This window comes from Triticum urartu, chromosome 4A (assembly GCF_056163025.1).
Source record: "Triticum urartu cultivar PI428250 chromosome 4A, HENAU_Tu73, whole genome shotgun sequence".
NCBI lineage: Eukaryota > Viridiplantae > Streptophyta > Magnoliopsida > Poales > Poaceae > Triticum > Triticum urartu.
Window position 1 is genome coordinate 28,677,763 of NC_141876.1, and position 19,496 is coordinate 28,697,258.

The following is a 19,496-nucleotide window of genomic DNA, read 5'->3' on the forward strand; positions in this document are numbered from 1 at the left end:
TCCATTATTTTGTCTGTGAAGCATAGTGGGTGTGCGGTGCCTCTATACTGTGCTATATCATGACGTAGCTCCAATGAGCTTTGTCTACTATGTTCGGCCCTGCCGAATTTGTGACTGGCGTGACGGTTACTGTCTCGAGCCGTGGGGCGCCCACGCGATCCGTAGATCGATCTTGTTTGCCTTGCCTTGTCCTCCAACATATCTCGTAAGTCCGGCGCATATTCCCATGCCTTGGTACGGGGTGCGGCTTGTGTGGAGGGCTGAGAGGCCTCTCTGTTGCGGCCACGAGGTGGCCGGTCGGCCGCATCAAGTGCTTCCTCCTCTAATCGGGGTAGCAACCTGCGCTTTGGGTAGCTCTTGGAGGGGCATTCGAGTTTATGCTCTTCGGCCGCAAGGACTTCAGTCCATCTGTCGACTAGCAAATCTTGATCAGCTTTAAGCTGTTGCTGTTTTTTCTCTAGGCTTCTTGTCGTGGCCATAAGCCTGTGTTGAAAATGCTCTTGTTCGACGGGATCCTCTGGCACGACGAATTCGTCGTCGTCGAGGCTTGCCTTGTCTTCGGAGGGAGGCATATAATTATCGTCCTCGACCTCTCTGTCAGCCGCTCTCTCATGAGGGATGGTTTCTCCATCCTCTTGTGCTAAATCTTGCTCGGGGGGATTTTCTTCGGCGCTTTCTGGAGTATTATTATCTCTCGTGTTGGAATCGCCGTGTTTGTTTTGGCAGGATTTTGAGCGGCGCCGCTGACACCGGCGCTTAGGCTGTTTCTTGGAGGGGTCATCCTCCGCTGTTCCATCGCCATCTCCTTCTTTTGGGGTGTCCACCATGTATATGCCATATGACGAGGTGGCTTTCCAGGGCCTAGTAGGTGCTGCTTCTTCATCATCTCCTTCATCGGCGTCCATACCGTCGATGTCTTCAGAGTCGAAGTCGAGCATGTCGGTTAAATCATCGACAGTGGCTACAAAGTGGGTGGTGGGTGGGCTTTGAATTTCTTCATCGTCCGAATCCCAACCTTGCTGACTGTAGTCCGGCCAGGACTCTCCTGATAAAGAGAGAGACTTCAGTGTCTTCAGAATATCGCCGAAAGGCGAGTGCTGAAAGATGTCCGCGGCAGTAAACTCCATGATCGGCGCCCAATCGGATTCGATCGGCAGGGGCGCGGAGGGTTCGGAGTCCGGCTCCTTGGAGTCACGAATCTCGCGGAGTACGGGGCTGTTGTTCGGCTCAATCGCCGTTGGGATCGCAACCCTCGAGGTGGCGTCCAACCGCCCATCCTCGATCGGCGCAGTTGGTTCCGACTTAAGGGTCGAAGCTGGTGCGGGTGCGGCCTCCAGGGCACTGTTCGGCGGCAGAGCTAAATCATGCTCGTCGGGACAGCGCGGCGCGCTCGGTAGTGGCTCAAATCCGTCGAAGATCAAGTCTCCGCGGATGCCAGCCGTGTAGTTTAAACATCCGAATCTGACCTGACGGCCAGGGGCGTAGCTTTCGATCTGCTCCAGACGGCCAAGTGAATTGGCCCGCAGAGCGAAGCCGTCAAAGACGAAGATCTGTCCGGGGAGGAAGGTCTCACCCTGGACTGCATCGCTATCGATGATCGTAGGAGCCATCGAGCCTGACGGCGATGACACAGAGGAACTCTCAATGAAAGCACCAATGTCAGTGTCAAAACCGGCGGATCTCGGGTAGGGGGTCCCGAACTGTGCATCTAGGCCGGATGGTAACAGGAGGCAAGGGACACGAAGTTTTACCCAGGTTCGGGCCCTCTCGATGGAGGTAAAACCCTACGTCCTGCTTGATTAATATTGATGATATGGGTAGTACAAGAGTAGATCTACCACGAGATCAGAGAGGCTAAACCCTAGAAGCTAGCCTATGGTATGATTGTTGTTGTCTATGTTGTCCTACGGACTAAAACCCTCCGGTTTATATAGACACCGGAGAGGGTTAGGGTTACACAAAGTCGGTTACAATGGTAGGAGATTTGAATATCCGTATCGCCAAGCTTGCCTTCCACGCCAAGGAAAGTCCCTTCCGGACACGGGACGAAGTCTTCAATCTTGTATCTTCATAGTCCAGGAGTCCGGCTGAAGGTATAGTCCGGCTATCCGAACACCCCCTAATCCAGGATTCCCTCACCCGTTTTCATCTTTAACTTCAGATGTACTGGGGTTGCTGGTGCTGCATCGGGCTAGCCAGCCGTCTTCACCCGCGCAAAAGCGGGTCACGAGGCTTGTTAATGCTGCCATTGTTCTCGGTTTTTCTTGGCCGAGGTGTCGGGCAAGCCATTCGTCACGGGCGCTGTGCTTGAAAGCTGCCAAGGCTTCGGCGTCCGGACAGTCACAATTTGGTTCTTTTTAGTAAGAAACCTATTCCAAAGCTTTCAGGCTGACTCTCCGGGCTGTTGAGTTATATGACTCAAATCATCCGCGTCCGGAGGTCGGACATAAGTCCCTTGAAAGTTTGCCCGAAAAGCGTCTTCGAGCTCTGCCCAGCTTCCAATGGAGTTTTCGGGGAGGCCTTTAAGCCAATGACGAGATGGCCCTTTCAGTTTGAGTGGTAGGTACTTGATGGTGTGGAGATCATCTCCTCGAGCCATATGGATGTGGAGGATATAGTCCTCGATCCAGACCCCAGGGTCTGTTGTTCCGTTGTATGCCTCTATGTTTACAGGTTTGAATCCCTCTGGAAATTCATGATCCAGCACCTCATCGGTGAAACATAGGGGGTGTGCGGCACCCCTGTATCTGGGTGTACCGCGTTGTTCGGATGTTATATCGTATGCTGGGGCATGCTTGCGTGGTCCATAGATGGATCTGGTTGCGCTGTCCTTTTGGTGCAAGCCCCCGCGTGAATCGCGTATTGTCTTGTGAGTGGCATTGTTTGCCGCTCTATGTTGGCCGTGAGGTCGTCTATCTGGCCAGGTGGCTATTTTGACTTTTGGTTGTGAGGGGTTCGAAGCCTCCTCATCAAATTCAGGTAGCAACTTCCGCTTTGGGTAGCTCTTGGTGGGGCGATTGTCGCCGTACTTCGCTGCTGTGTTGAGTACTTTACTCCATCTGATTTGGAGTGTGTCCTGCGCAGCCTTGAGCCTTTGCTTCTGCTTTTTTAGACTCCTCGCGGTGGCAACAAGCCTTTGACGAGCATTCTGCTACTCTGGGTGCCTGTCCGGTGTTGTGTCGTCCGGACTATTATCTTTGACAGAATTGGCTTGTTCGGTTTGATTCTCCATATTGCCATGGTCCGGCAGTGGTTCGCCCTGCTCCAACGCTTGGTCTGTGTGATCATTATTTCTGGCGAGGCGGGATTTGGGGCGGCGCTTGCGCCGCCGCTTTGACTGCTTCTCAAGGGAACAAGCCTTCAGTGCGTCCTTCCGTTCCTCGTCGTCGTTTTCTTTTGGTGTGTCCACCATGTATACGTCATATGATGAAGTGTACGTCCAGCGCCTGTGGGCAGTGGTTCATCTTCACCTCCCACATCGTTGTCCATACTGTCGATGTCTGCGGAGTCGAAGTCGAGCATGTCGGTTAAATCCTCGACAGTGGCTACAAAGTGGGTGGTGGGTGGGCGTCGAATTTCTTCGTCGTCCGCATCCCAATCCTGTTGGCCATAATCCGGCCAGGGCTCTCCTGACAAAGAAAGAGACCTTAGTGAATTTAGAATGTCGCCGAAAGGCGAGTGCTGAAAGATATCCGTGGCGGTGAACTCCATGATCGGCGCCCAATCGGATTCGATTGGCAGGGGCGCGGATGGTTCGTGGTCCGGAAGAGAGTCCGGCACCTTGGAGTCACGGGTCGTGCAGAGGATTATGCTGGTGTTTGGCTCGATCGCCGTCGAGACTGCAGCCCATGAGGCGGTGTCTAGCCACCCGTCCTTGATTGGCGCAGTTGGCTCCGATCTAAGGGTCGGAGCTGATGCGGGCGCGGCCTCTGGAGTATCGTCCGGTGGCAGAGCTAGGTCATACCCATCGCGACAGTGCGGCGCGCCCGGCTGTGGCTCGAATCCGTCGAAGATCAAGTCCCCACGGATATTGGCCGTGTAATCCAAACTTCCAAATCTGACCTGATGGCCAAGCGAATTAGCCCGCTGTGCAAAGCCGCCGAGTACGAAGATCTGTCTGGGGAGAAAAGTCTCACCCTGGACCGCATCGCTATCGATGATAGCAGGAGCCATCAAGCCTAATGGCGACGACACAGAGGAACTCTCAATGAAAGCACCAATGTCGGTGTCAAAACCGGCGGAACTCGGGTAGGGGGTCCCGAACTGTGCGTCTAGGCCGGATGGTAACAGGAGGCAAGGGACACGAAGTTTTACCCAGGTTCGGGCCCTCTTGATGGAGGTAAAACCCTATGTTTTGCTTGATTAATATTGAAGATATGGGTGTTACAAGAGTAGATCTACCACGAGATCAGAGAGGCTAAACCCTAGAAGCTAGCCTACGGTATAATTGTATGTTGTGATTGTTGTCCTAAGGACTAAAACCCTCCGGTTTATATGGACACCGGAGAGGGTTAGGGTTACACAAGGTCGGTTACAAAGGAGGATATATCCATATACGTATTGCCTAGATTGCCTTCCACGCCAAGTAGAGTCCCATTCGGACACGAGACGAAGTCTTCAATCTTGTATCTTCATAGTATAACAGTCCGGCCAATGGAGATAGTCCGGCTGTCCGGAGACCCCCTAATCCAGGACTCCCTCACCGGGCATTTCCTCCGCGGGACGACCCGTCAGCATACCTATAGACATAACGCTGTTAGTCGGCTTCTTCGCCGAACTCCTTTAAAAGGATTCGTTCAAGCACTTACTGAAAATGCCGCGCCGAAGTCGCTTATTCTCCTTCTCGGAGTCTGCAAGCTGGCCCCGAATGTCTTTTAGTTCCACGCTCAGCTTAATATTGGCATCTTGGAGATTGTTTTTCTCCCGCCTAACCTCAGTCAGCACGCGTTTGCCAGCCTCTAGCTGCCGCATAACATGTTGGTCCTCCGGATTCTCTCCGGATTCATCTGCAACATCTGTTGTTAGATCTGCAGCCAGGCCGCACGTTATATGGTAACCATCATTCTTTAAAGTAAATGTTACCAGCAGGTGACTTTTTCGATTCCTGCAATGCGGCCACAGCAGCCCGCAATTGGGTCTTGCATTCCTCCAGCTCCTGTGACAGCCTAGTATTCTTCTCTGTAAGAACCCGCACAATAAAGATGATCCTTAAATCAGTTCTGCTAACTGTTTCAAGTCTCAGGGGCTACTGATACATATAAATCATCAGATTTACTCACCCGTACATCCTTTCCATACTGATCCGTGGCTCTGGTTAGACCATCTTGAGCAGCACGAAGGTACGCCTCTCCAGAATTGAAGGCGTCAAACGCCTCTGGTGAGAAACAAGCGTCACGGAGTACGGCCCGGCGGCGCCTATGATTCATGGCACTTTCCACTTCTGAGTTTGCAGCGGACAATCTATCTGCATCCTCTATCGGGGGATTATCCGGCGCCTGCCCCATATTGCCTTCCGCCTCTATGTCCGGTCCAGGCGCCCGACTGGTGGAAGCTTGATTGGCAGCATCACCGGACATATTCCGGCGAGCGTTCTTTCTGTTAAAGAAATGAGGGCGTCATTACATTTTGAGAAAGACGACAACCACGGAGCGGGGTTTTTCCTATACCTTTGCGCCGGCGTCTCCGTCCTGACCGCCTTCCTTTTTGGCCTACCCTGCCTCGGTGCCTCTTGTTGGCGCGTTGCCGTGGGTTCGGCAGGGCGTCCCGAATGCCTTCCCTGTAAAATGCCATGTGTATATGGTGGGTGAAGTGTCTAAAAGGGGATCCTAGTTTTGGAGTTGGGATTTTTGGTTTTTCTTACGTGCGATGCAGGGAGCAGTCCGGGATAGTCGGTCGTAATGGCCACCATGGCATCGTTGCAGCTTAATTGATAGAACCGTCGGTCTATCAGCTCCATGGATATAACCGAATCTTCTTCGAGTCCGGAGTCGAGGGCCCGGTCAGGGTCCTCTGGTTGTGGAGAAGGGATGCTGACCTCCTTTATGGCTTTTCGTAGTTCCTGCCGCAAAGTGGCAAGGTGAATACTTACGACAAAGAATGCGAGAAAAATGGGAGCAGGAAGATATAACTTACCCGGCTTGGAGGATTGTACATGGAGAACCCATCCCGTGGCTTGATGCGGGTGAACTCCCCTTCCTCACCCTTGAACAATTCGGACAGAATTTTCGCTAAAGCGGCGGCATTGTCCGGACCCTTACGCCCGCAGTGGCTGGCGTCATCCGCCCCGTTATAACACCACAAGGGGTGCCCACGATATTGAAGTGGCTGCACTCCCCGCATTATGCAAATCGACATAACTTCGATTATTGTCAATCCTGATTGAGCCAGAGCTTTGATCCGGTTCATCAAATAGAGGACTTCTCTGTTGTCTTCCACCTGGGGGCTCCGTGGGCACCAACTTCGGCGTTTCTTCAGAGGGGCATTGTTCAACTCAGGAAGACCCCGCCGAACAGGGTCCGGAAGGGGAACATCCTCCATATAAAACCATTCTGAAGGCCAGTCTTCGGGCGATTTCGTCGGAGTACCGGACAGGTATCCGGTATCGGCGATGCGCCATATTTCAGCTCCGCCCACTTGATAAAGAGACCCCCTCTGTGTGCGAGGGACGAGGCAAAATAGCCTTTTCCACAGCTCGAAGTGAGCCTCGCAGCCCAGGAACAACTCGCAGAGAGCCACATAGCCGGCGATATGTAGGATGGAGGCGGGGGGTAAAATTGTGTAATTGGAGGCCGTAGAACTCTAGGAGCCCGCGGAGGAACGGATGAATTGGAAATCCGAGTCCCCTTAATAGATAGGGAACAAGGCAGACCCGTTCCCCCATAGAGGGACAGGGAAAGCTCTCCGCCATTATAGGTGGCGAGCCTGGCTCGAACGGGCACCATGTACGCCAGAGGGAGAAATCCCTTAGTCTGTAGTTCGACTAAACGACTGTGCGGGACTAAACACCTCTCCCAATCACCGGGCTTAGGGCTTCCGAGGCGGGAGGAGGAGTTGCGGAGGTCGGCCATGCTGGAATGGATCTTTCCGGAACGCGCTCTGATGGACTCTTGCTGGGGAGGATGGTATGGATCAGATCTAAGGATCCCCATCCCTTTAATAGACAATTTATTTATCTGGCTAGGGGGCGAATGTAAAAACGCCATGGCACCTCGTATTCATTCGATGCATGAGAGAAAGCCCTTATTGGGCACATAAGCCAAGAGGTCCAAACATTTATGGGACCGGACACTGCTTTACAGACGTTCGAAAGATGGAGAAGAACCCGCCTTGCAATGCCGAAGACAATACTGCGCGCCGGACTCATCGTCATTGAAGCCTGGTTCGGGGGCTACTGAGGGAGTCCTGGATTAGGGGGTATCCGGACAGCCGGATTATATCCTTTGGCCGGACTGTTGGACTATGAAGATACAAGATTCGTCTCGTGTCTGGATGGGACTCTACTTGGCGTGAAAGGCAAGCTAGGCAATACGGATATGTATATCTCTTCCTTTGTAACCGACCTTGTGTAACCCTAGCCCCCTCCGGTGTCTATATAAACCGGAGGGTTTTAGTCCGTAGGACAACATACAATCATACCATAGGCTAGCTTCTAGGGTTTAGCCTCTTTGATCTCGTGGTAGATCAACTCTTGTAATACTCATATCATCAATAATAAATCAAGCAGGACGTAGGGTTTTACCTCCATCAAGAGGGCCCGAACCTGGGTAAAACATCATGTTCCCTGCCTCCTGTTACCATCTGCCTTAAACGCACAGTTCGGGACCCCCTATCCGAGATCCGCCGGTTTTAACACCGACAAAGAGCCTAAGCTTGGGGATGCCCATGGCACCCCCAAGATAATCTAAGGACACCTAAAATCCAAAGCTTGGGGATGCCCCGGAAGGCATCCCCTCTTTCGTCTACTTCTATCGGTAACTTTACTTGGAGCTATATTTTTATTCACCACATGATATGTGTTTTGCTTGGAGCATCTTGTATGATTTGAGTCTTTGCTTTTTAGTTTACCACAATCATCCTTGCTGTACACACCTTTTAAGAGATCCATACATGATTTGGAGTTTGTTAGAATACTCTATGTGCTTCACTTATATCTTTTTGAGTTATATAGTTTTGCTCTAGTACTTCACTTATATCTTTTAGAGCACAGTGGTGGATTTGTTTTATAGAAACGGTTGATCTCTCATGCTTCACTTAGATTATTTTGAGAGTTTTAAATAGCATGGTAATTTGCTTAAATAATCCTAATATGCTAGGCATTCAAGATTAGTATTTTTTCTTAAGAGTGTTTTGAATACTAAGAGAAGTTTGATGCTTGATGATTGTTCTGAGATATGGAGGTAATAATATCAAAGTCGTTCTAGTTGAGTAGTTGTGAAATTGAGAAATGCTTGTGTTGAAGTTTGCAAGTCCCGTAGCATGCACGTATGGTAAACGTTATGTAACAAATTTGAAACATGAGGTGTTCTTTGATTGTCCTCCTTATGAGTGGCGGTCGGGGACGAGCGATGGTCTTTTCCTACCAATCTATCCCCCTAGGAGCATGCGCGTAATGCTTGGTTTTTGATGACTTATAGATTTTTGCAATAAGTATGTGAGTTCTTTATGACTAATGTTGAGTCCATGGATTATATGCACTCTCACCCTTCCATCATTGCTAGCCTCTTCGATACCGTGCATTGCCCTTTCTCACCTTGAGAGTTGGTGCAAACTTCGCCGGTGCATCCAAACCCCGTGATATGATACGCTCTTTCACACATAAACCTCCTTATATCTTCCTTAAAACAACCACCATACCTACCTATTATGGCATTTCCATAGCCATTCCGAGATATATTGCCATGCAACTTTCCACCATTTCTGTTCATCATGACACATTCATCATTGTCATATTGCTTAGCATGATCATGTAGTTGACATAGTATTTGTGGCAAAGCCACCGTTCATAATTCTTTCATACATGTCACTATTGGTTCATTGCATATCCCGGTACACCGCCGGAGGCATTCATATAGAGTCATATCTTGTTCTAAGTATCGAGTTGTAATTCTTGAGTTGTAAGTAAATAGAAGTGTGATGATCATCATTCATTGAGCATTGTCCCCCCCCCTCAAAAAAGAGAAAGACCAAATAAAAAAAAGAAGGGAAAGGACAAAAAAGGGACAATGTTACTATCCTCTTTTTCCACACTTGTGCTTCAAAGTAGCACCATGATCTTCATGATAGAGAGTCCCTTATTTTGTCACTTTCATATACTAGTGGGAATTTTTCATTATAGAACTTGGCTTGTATATTCCAACAATGGGCCTCCTCAAGTGCCCTATGTCTTCGTGAGCAAGCAAGTTGGATGCACACCCACTTAGTTTCTTTTGTTGAGCTTTCATACATTTATAGCTCTAGTGCATCCGTTGCATGGCAATCCCTACTCCTCGCATTAATATCAATCGATGGGCATCTCCATAGCCCATTGATTAGCCTCGTTGATGTGAGACTTTCTCCTTTTTGTCTTCTCCACATAACCCCCATCATATTCTATTCCACCCATAGTGCTATGTCCATGGCTCACGCTCATATATTGCGTGAAAGTTTATAGGTTTGAGATTACTAAAGTATGAAACAATTGCTTGGCTTGTCATCGGGGTTGTGCATGATGAGAGTATTCTTGTGTGACAAAAAGGAGCATGACTAAATTATATGATTTTGTAGGGATGAACTTTCTTTGGCCATGTTATTTTGAGAAGATATAATTGCTTAGTTAGTATGCTTAAAGTATTATTATTTTTATGTCAAAATGAACTTTTATCTTGAATCTTTCGGATCTGAATATTCATACCACAATTAATAAGAATTACATTAAAATTATGCCAAGTAGCACTCCGCATCAAAAATTATCTTTTTTATCATTTACCTACTCGAGGACGAGTAGGAATTAAGCTTGGAGATGCTTGATACGTCTCCAATGTATTTATAATTTTTGATTGCTTCATGCTATATTATCTACTGTTTTGGACATTATTGGGCTTTATTATCCATTTTATATTATTTTTGGGACTAACCAATTAACCGGAGGCCCAACCCATAATTGCTGTTTTTTTGCCTATTTTAGGGTTTCGAAAAAAAGGAATATCAAACGGAGTCCAAACGGAATGAAACCTTCGGGAACGTGATTTTCTCACTGAACATGATCCAGGAGACTTGGACCCTACGTCAAGAAATAAAGGAGGAGGCCACGAGGTAGGGGGGTGCGCCTACCCTCCCCAGACGCGCCCTCCACCCTCGTGGGCCCCCTGTTGCTCCACCGACGTACTCCTTCCTCCTATATATACCTACGTACCCCCAAACGATCAGATACGGAGCCAAAACCCTAATTCCACCGTCACAACTTTCTGTATCCACGAGATCCTATCTTGGGGCCTGTTTCAGAGCTCCACCGGAGGGGGCATCCATCACGGAGGGCTTCTACATCAACATCATAGCCTCTCCGATAAAGTGTGAGTAGTTTACCTCAGACCTTTGGGTCCATAATTATTATCTAGACGACTTCTTCTCTCTTTTTGGATCTCAATACAATGTTCTCCCCCTCTCTTGTGGAGATCTATTCGATGTAATCTTCTTTTTGCAGTGTGTTTGTTGAGACCGATGAATTGTGGGTTTATGATCAAGATTATCTATGAACAATATTTGAATCTTCTCTGAATTTTTTTATGTATAATTGGTTATCTTTGCAAGTCTCTTCGAATTATCAGTTTGGTTTGGCCTACTAGCTAGATTGATCTTTCTTGCAATGGGAGAAGTGCTTAGCTTTGGGTTCAATCTTGCGGTGTCCTTTCCCAGTGACAGTAGGGGCAGCAAGACACATATTGTATTATTGCCATCGAGGATAACAAGATGGTTTTTTTTATCATATTGCATGAATTAATCCCTCTACATCATGTCATCTTGCTTAAGGCGTTACTCTGTTTTCATGAACTTAATACTCTAGATGCATGCCGGATAGCGGTCGATGAGTGGAGTAATAGTAGTAGATGCAGACAGGAGTCAGTCTACTTGTCTCGGACGTGATGCCTATATACATGATCATACCTAGATATTCTCATAACTATGCTCAATTCTGTCAATTGCTCAACAGTAATTCGTTCACCCATCGTAAAATACCTATGCTTTTGAGAGAAGCCACTAGTGAAACCTATGGCCCCCAGGTCTATCTTCATCATATTAATCTTCCAATACTTAGTTATTTCCTTTGCTTTTATTTTACTTTGCATCTTTATCATAAAAATACCAAAAATATTATCTTATCATATCTATCAGATCTCACTTTCGTAAGTGACCGTGAAGGGATTGACAACCCCTTATCGTGTTGGTTGCGAGGAGTTATTTGTTTTGTGCAGGTACGAGGGACTCGCGCGTAGCTTCCTACTGGATTGATACATTGGTTCTCAAAAACTGAGGGAAATACTTACGCTACTTTGCTGCACCACCCTTTCCTCTTCAAGGGAAAACCAACGCAAGTGCTCAATAGGTAGCAGCGGCTCCCTGAAGATGGAATAAGGTTCTCCCTACCCAGGCCCCGTTCCGGTGGTGCATCTAGCATTGTCGATGGGCATGTGGAGGTGTGTCTCCGGTGGACCTGCTTTTGGTGGATTTGCTCGGATATGTTCGTAGTTCGTCTACGTTTTTGTGTCTTCAGGTTGTATTCTTCCGACCTACGCCATTCTTCATCGGCGGCGGTTGCTATTTCTGGTGTGCTGGTCCTATATGGCCTTAGCACGACAACTTCCGGACTGTTTACTACAACAAGTTTTGCGCGGCTCCCGTGAGGGAGAGGCGTTGACGGCGGCGCGCCTTCGGCTTCCTTTAGTGCTTGTAGTCGTCGCTAGGTGGTCTATAAATCTAGATGTAATTTTTATTATTTCTTATGTTCATTGTACTACCATAATTAACCTCGGATGTTTAAAAAAAAGCCATTCAGTGAATACATAAATATAAATAGTAAATGCTAAAAAAAATGCAGAACTACTCCTACAAAACTACCGCTGACAGTTTCACCTCGCGCAACCCCTGGGATATGCCCCCACGGATATGCTATAAATTTACAGCCACATGTCTTCCGCCATCGCCTTCCATCGGCGGCACGGCAGCAGCGCACCGACTAGAAAAGGCGCCCCAGGCCCAGAGCTCGCTCGCGACCCACCGAATTTCCCTAAAAAAAATAAGGAAAAAAAGGAGGAGCGAAGGCGAGCAACCGAATGATTCCGCTGTGCGCATCCTCCTCCCCGTCCACACCCGCTATAATAGCGCCACGCCCTCGTCGCCTTCGTCACCGCACCACCACTCCCTCCCTACCTCACTCCCGATCCCCCCACCGCCACCTCCTCCTCGCCTCGCCCGCTCCGACCCCCCGCCCCCTCGCGCGCGCGCAGCGGCTCGCCGCCGCGCCCACGGCAGCGGAGATGGTGTTCTCCGTGACGAAGAAGGAGACCAAGCCCTACGAGGGCCAGAAGCCCGGCACCTCCGGCCTCCGCAAGAAGGTCCGCCCCCCCTCCCCTCCCCCGCCCCTGCTCCCCATTCCCGCGGCCCCGATCCGGATCTCATTGCGCGGTTAGGCTTTTGTGCCCCGATCCGCGATGGCCGCTCCTCTGTAATTTTTTTAACCCCGGGTGTCGGGCCCCGTGATCTCGCCCCATGCACGTGCGCGGGAGGGATTTCGGCCCCCAGCTCTGGGGAATCGGGCTGATCTCCAATGGTTTTACCGTGATCTGCGCCCATGTGCTCGGGCGGTCGAATTGCTTTGGTTCGGCGCGTTTCGGTGGGATCCCCTGTTCCGTTGGCAACGTTGGGTCGAAGCAGGAGGGCTAGTGCGATTCGAATTGTGGGGGTCTGATCCGGGAGATGTGCACTCGCGCAGATCATCAGTTTCGTTAATGATCACTGGATCTCGCTGAGTGCGGTTAAATTGCCTGCAAACTGCCTGCCAATGGCGCCACGCATGGCGATGATCTGCTACCATGGCTGACAGCCATACTGCAATGTCCTATTGCGTTTGGGATCTGGCATGTAGCGGTGCCATGCTTGGTCTGATCGTTTTTGGACTCTGCCTCGCATTTTTTTTTTGTTCTTCTGCGGGGACCTCATCATATATTTAAATAAGGAGTGCATTCACGTGGCTTGTAAACATGACGAAGCAGAAGATTTTAACACTCTGAATGTGTAGTGCGGTACAGTGCTACAGCTGTACAGCACTGACCTGTTGCTCAAATGCTGTTCTGGTTTCGTTTGTCTCTGGTGACATGTCAGATGTGATCCAATTCATGTTTGGGTGCAATTTTGATTACGGGAGAGGTTTTTTTCATTGTTTTCACTCTTCATAAATAAGCAAGCAAACAGTAAAATGTTTGTTATTTAATGGGTTATAGAGCAATAAATGATTGCTAGTGTTCAGGCAGCCAAATCTATGGCATCTGTATTCGCTGGTGTCTATGATTTGCCTTCTATATAATATATTGGTTTTAGTGTCTATGATTTGCCTTCTATAAAATATATTGGTTTTAGTTTATCTGACATAACAATCTGTTCCTAGCCAGATAACCTTAATGGAAGATAAAAGGGTTGATAGTTTAATTTTATGATACATAAATAAAATGATTGAATGTTCATGAATGATGATCACTGATTGCTTATGGCATAGCTGTTCTCTTGTTAGTTCTGTTATTTCTCTGTTGAAGTACTTTCGATGTTGTCAGCGGCCCAGCACAATTCATTTGTTGTATTTGCTTATTCATAATTGGCTGTTACTGTTATCAGGTTACAGTATTCCAGCAGCCTCATTACCTCGCGAATTTCGTTCAAGCAACATTTAATGCCCTTCCAGCTGACCAAGTAAAAGGTTAGTTGCTTATGCTGCTTGTTAGAAAATAATCCTTTTTTGCTAGGCACGAAAAGTACCAATAAATATAATTGAAGTCACTTCCATTTCCTGGTATCAACTTTAACTGTCAGATAACGAAAAATAACCAGATCTATAGAACTTTCAAAATATCGAAAGGGTTTAATTAATTATGATTGAGCATTTTTGCACATATTTCTTTGTCATTTACCTTGTAAATGATGTTACCAGTGTTTCTTGTCTTGTCTCTAGAGTCCTTCCTCATAACTGCTATCATTTCTTTCCTTGTAGGTGCCACCATTGTTGTCTCCGGCGATGGGCGCTATTTCTCAAAGGATGCTGTTCAGGTGCTTTGTGATAAACCATCCTCTCCTTCTCAAAATAATTGAAGTTCTAGGATTGTCCTAAGTCAAACTTCATTAAGTTTGACCAAGTCTATACAAAAATATATCTGCATCTACAAAATCAAATTTACTTAGTTAGATTCATAATGAAATGTATTTTCATATCATCTATATTTGATATCCTAGATCCTTGCGGATTTTTCTATAACGTTTGACTTAGGAAAATCCTAGAACTTCAATTGTTTTGGAATGGAGGGAGTATTCACTATTTCAGACCCGTATGCCTCGTGCACCTTTTGTTAACCCCATTTTGTAGAATATGTATAGTTTTATGGTAGCTGCTTCAGATTTCCACGTGCGTATTGTAGTTGTGCCGTTCTTGTTCTTAAAAATATGCTGGCCAAAATTTAGCCTATTGGCTGTTAAGAACTTAAATAGCAAATCACCTGTTCTATGTAACTCCTTTATATGTGTGACTTCTATTATTATTAAGACATCTTCATTTTCATTGAATGACCATTACAAGTTGATATTATTTTCCTTGTTATAGATCATTGCAAAAATGGCTGCTGCTAATGGAGTAAGACGTGTCTGGGTTGGACAAGACAGTCTCTTGTCAACTCCAGCTGTATCTGCTATCATCCGTGAAAGAATTTCTGCAGATGTAAGTCTTGTTTCTTCCAATTTGGCAAGTGTGTATGCATTGCAGCATATCCCATATAAACCATTGTTGTAGCTGAACCATGGAAGTAGTTTTACATAAGTGGATCATGTATGTATAAACATGACATATAGTATGTAGTTTGGTTGTGACACGATACAATGCCCACTAGCAAGGATGTCTGAGTTCAAACCTCTTAACCCGCACATTGTATTAAACTGTTCACGAGTTACCAACTAATCCTATTGATGCCAGCTGTCAGGTAATGGTGGCAGATGGCAGATGAGGCATTATCACTAAATGAAATGTTTAGATGAACAAATATGATATAATTATTTTATTGTTTGCCTCTTTTTCTGTTGCAACAAAGTATCTGTATATTGATCTATTGACACAATGAATAACAGGGCGCAAAGGCTACTGGTGCCTTCATTTTAACAGCCAGCCACAACCCAGGTGGTCCAACCGAGGTAACATGCTTTGAAAGTTAGGATGTTCACTGTTACCATCTCTGGCAAATCAAGGCCGTTGGTGTTCTTTGTAAATCAACACCTTTTATTGGATTTTCCAGGACTTTGGAATCAAATACAACATGGGGAATGGTGGACCCGCCCCTGAGTCTGTTACCGATAAGATCTTCTCTAATACAAAGACAATTACTGAATACCTCATTGCGGAGGACCTTCCAAATGTACGATTTGGTGCCTGCTTGTATTTTTGTTCTCTTTCTGTTCCTTTTGATCCCAAGGTAGTGGAATCCCCATTTACTCTTCTGTGTTCCCACATTGTAGGTTGATATTTCTGTGACAGGTGTCACTTCCTTCACTGGACCTGAAGGACCTTTTGATGTCGATGTCTTTGACTCTGCTACAGATTACATCAAGCTAATGAAGTATGTAGCTTCTGTTTCAATACATCAAATATTATGTTTCAAGTATCATTTGCTGGTTTCTTTGACTGAAAGTGATTTTTTTTTTTGCATTTATGAAGGGGAAACACTATAATCTCATAACACAAGAATAAAAACATGATGATTAGTGATTTCATTAACAGTGTGCATTCAATTCCAGGACAATCTTTGACTTTGAGTCTATTAAAAAGCTTCTGGCATCTCCAAAGTTCTCGTTCTGGTACTTATCTTTAGCCTAAATTTTGTTATCATCCTCCTATTAACAGCAAATAGCATATCTGAACCCTCGGTTTGCAATTTTAGTTTTGATGGCCTTCACGGTGTTGCTGGAGCTTATGCAAAGCGCATGTTTGTGGATGAGCTCGGCGCCAGTGAAAGCTCACTGTTGAACTGTGTTCCAAAGGTAACACTTTCTTCCATCATCACAAGTTGAACATGGAGTTTGGGTTGGTGTTAATTTGTCATTTGTGTTCTTACAGGAAGACTTTGGAGGTGGTCATCCTGACCCTAACCTCACCTATGCAAAAGAACTGGTTGAGCGGATGGGTCTTGGGAAAACCTCAAACGCTGACCCCCCTGAATTTGGTGCGGCAGCTGATGGAGATGCTGACCGTAACATGGTTCTGGGTAAACGGTAATGTTTTGACTACATTTAGGAAATCTACAAAAGCACTTGAAGGTTTTCATAATAATTCTTCTGTCCTATTCTAGATTCTTCGTGACACCATCAGATTCGGTTGCCATTATCGCAGCCAATGCTGTCCAATCAATTCCTTACTTCGCTTCTGGCCTGAAGGGAGTTGCCAGGTAAAATTATCTCCTGCAAATTGAGGTTCTACCATATGCTCTTTTCTTTCTGGTTACTACTTACACCAAGTCAAATCAAGGCTTTAAGTTGCAAATAGCACTGATGTCTGCAGTAAGCACACATGTTCTCCTATAGAGTTGTCCATCCAAATAAGCATTCAGGGACTAGGCAGGATACTGTGGTAGCTCTCCATTTCTGATGGTAACTCGTCGTACCATCAGTTAACAGATATTATTTGCCCATGGGTAGTCCAGAATCTACAATGGGCAGTTCTGGAGCTATGTTGCTTTCCTAGACTTGACACCGTTTAGCTAGACTTGACACCATTTGAGGAAAACACTGGATACATAAGATTGAAGAAATAACTAGCTAGGGAAATAGAGATGAAAAGTAAAATTTTAATTAGACTTGACTGAAGAGCTGGCTTACTACTCAGTACTCACTTAAACTGTTAGCTATGTTTGTCTGACTGGTACAGTTTGAAATTTATTTGTACTGGGGTATTTAGTTAAGTTAAATACTACTCCCTCTGTAAACAAATATAAGAGCATTTAGATCACTACTTTAGTAATCTAAATGCTCTTATATTTCTTTACGGAGGGAGTACCATCTTATGATTTGCATCCATGTTGTTGAATCATGTACTATATGCCCAAGATTACAGTCGCCATCCTACCCATGTTTTAATATTTTGTTGTGCTTCAGTGCTTCACTTTTTCCTGATCCATTGGTGAATTTGCAGGAGCATGCCAACATCAGCTGCACTTGATGTAGTTGCAAAGAATCTAAATCTCAAGTTCTTTGAGGTAGTGTGTTATGATCATCAATCGCTATACTTCAAATATAGGACAGATATATGACGAAGACCATGTTTTTCAGGTGCCTACTGGGTGGAAATTTTTTGGAAACCTGATGGATGCTGGAATGTGCTCAGTTTGTGGTGAAGAAAGCTTTGGCACGGGTAATGCTTGGGGACTATCTTGATCACAATAACATGCATGTGAATTAATTGAACAAATTGGTCTTGCCTTATGGTAAATGCCATGCATTCTGGCATGTAGCACCTCTCTTGGGATATTCAGCAAATTTGTTTTTCCTTTTGTAAAAAGGAACAGGACAGGTGACATGATGTTCTGAAAAAAATGAACTATTATTATTTGGATTTCCATGAAGGATCAACATGAAGCTGAAAGACGTGTTGATATTCATAGCGTTAACTGGACACGATATGGTCATGGGGTTGCTGATATCCTCTACTTATTCTAGGTTCTGACCACATCCGTGAAAAGGATGGTATTTGGGCTGTTCTAGCTTGGCTATCTATTCTAGCTTACAAGAACAAGGACAACCTTGGAGGAGATAAGCTTGTTACGGTTGAAGACATTGTTCTTCAGCACTGGGCTACTTATGGTCGCCATTATTATACACGATATGACTATGAGGTACTTCATTCAACTGACACTTGTGTATATACTGCACATTTGATAACATGCTAACAAAACCATTTGTTATCGAAGAATGTTGATGCAGAAGCTGCCAAGGAACTTATGGCTAACCTAGTAAAGATGCAGTCGTCCCTGTCTGACGTTAACAAGTACGTATGTTACTGTCGCACTTAATGCACCTATATGAAGATCTCTCTTGTCACCCAAATGGACTTCATGCACATATTTAAGCCTCTCCGATTTGCTGTGAAATTAGAGTGTACTATCATAAGCACTGAAGTATTTGGAGCTTTTTATTTCATGTCACTGAGAAAGTGTATGCATTGGAAACTACATCTAAGTTGTATCTTTTCCTCAGGTCGATCAAGGAGATCCAGCCTACTGTTGCAGATGTGGTTTCGGCTGATGAGTTTGAGTACAAGGACCCTGTTGATGGTTCTGTCTCCAAGCATCAGGGTATCCGGTATCTCTTTGGAGATGGTTCCCGACTGGTACGGAATCTCATGCTGTTATTTATTGGTGAACCGTACACTTCAAACGTTTCCCGTCACGTTTCTTTAACCAAACCAACACAAGTAGCATAAAGCCTAAGTCTTTATACTCAAATTTGACCTTGCAAATTTGCAATGTAACCAGTCGATGCTTAACATTGGCAGAGTTGATCCTTTTGGGGGCAACAAATGCTGGTGAAGGTGAACTAACACTAAATCTTGCTATTGTAGGTGTTCCGCCTTTCTGGAACTGGTTCAGTTGGTGCTACTATCCGTATTTACATTGAGCAGTATGAGAAGGATTCTTCCAAAACCGGGAGGGAGTCGAGCGATGCTCTTTCTCCACTGGTAAGATCCAACTCCCCTGTACTGTATACCCTCTCATGCCTGTAACAATCACTGAAACATTTTGGCGAGGATGCAGTTCTGATTCTATTCTTTTATCCAGGTTGACGTGGCCCTGAAGCTTTCGAAGATCCAGGAGTACACCGGCCGATCTGCCCCCACGGTGATCACATAAATTTTGACCTAGATATGCGCCGAGGCCGCGTATGAAGTTCAGTTCTGGCCTCCTGTTCGATAGCTTTTTTTTTACATCTCCCTTGCACCTGAATAAATGTATGTGCCAGACCGTCCTTGTTTCGTTGCCTATACTGCATACTCTGCTGCTGGTACAGACGTACAGTGTATGGCAGTAATCTTGTCGCAGTGATTGTAATCAAGAGTGTGTTTCTTCATGCAATATATTGACGTGTTTCTTTTTCGTCGAGGATTCGCGTACCAATCTTTTCTTGAACATCCAAAGGAAAACTGGAAAAACATAGGAATTTCTGACGGATATCATTTGTATAGGAAATATTCCTTAGGCACCGTTTGGAACAACGGAATCACCATC

General features: G+C 46.0%; 1 protein-coding gene across 1 annotated transcript; it reads left to right on the forward strand.

Moving 5' to 3' along the window:
- The first annotated feature begins 12,230 nt into the window (after positions 1-12,230).
- LOC125531227 (phosphoglucomutase, cytoplasmic) lies at positions 12,231-19,364 on the forward strand. The gene is made up of 18 exons (XM_087517603.1): positions 12,231-12,587; positions 13,861-13,942; positions 14,234-14,289; positions 14,837-14,950; positions 15,355-15,417; positions 15,519-15,638; positions 15,739-15,839; positions 16,018-16,077; positions 16,161-16,260; positions 16,337-16,491; positions 16,569-16,664; positions 17,408-17,471; positions 17,545-17,626; positions 17,932-18,107; positions 18,183-18,259; positions 18,469-18,601; positions 18,833-18,949; positions 19,050-19,364. The coding sequence occupies exons 1-18, from the start codon at positions 12,306-12,308 to the stop codon at positions 19,119-19,121; spliced, it is 1,950 nt and encodes a 649-aa protein (XP_087373729.1). The 5' UTR covers positions 12,231-12,305; the 3' UTR covers positions 19,122-19,364.
- Positions 19,365-19,496: the final 132 nt, after the last annotated feature.

Excerpts from the sequence above, each read along its gene's own strand:
- LOC125531227 (XM_087517603.1), top strand. The coding sequence starts at position 12,306 with ATGATTCCGCTGTGCGCATCCTCCTCCCCGTCCACACCCGCTATAATA. Across the intron at positions 14,290-14,836 it reads TCTCAAAGGATGCTGTTCAG|ATCATTGCAAAAATGGCTGC; the intron begins GTGCTTTGTGAT and ends TCCTTGTTATAG. Across the intron at positions 15,418-15,518 it reads ACCCAGGTGGTCCAACCGAG|GACTTTGGAATCAAATACAA; the intron begins GTAACATGCTTT and ends TGGATTTTCCAG.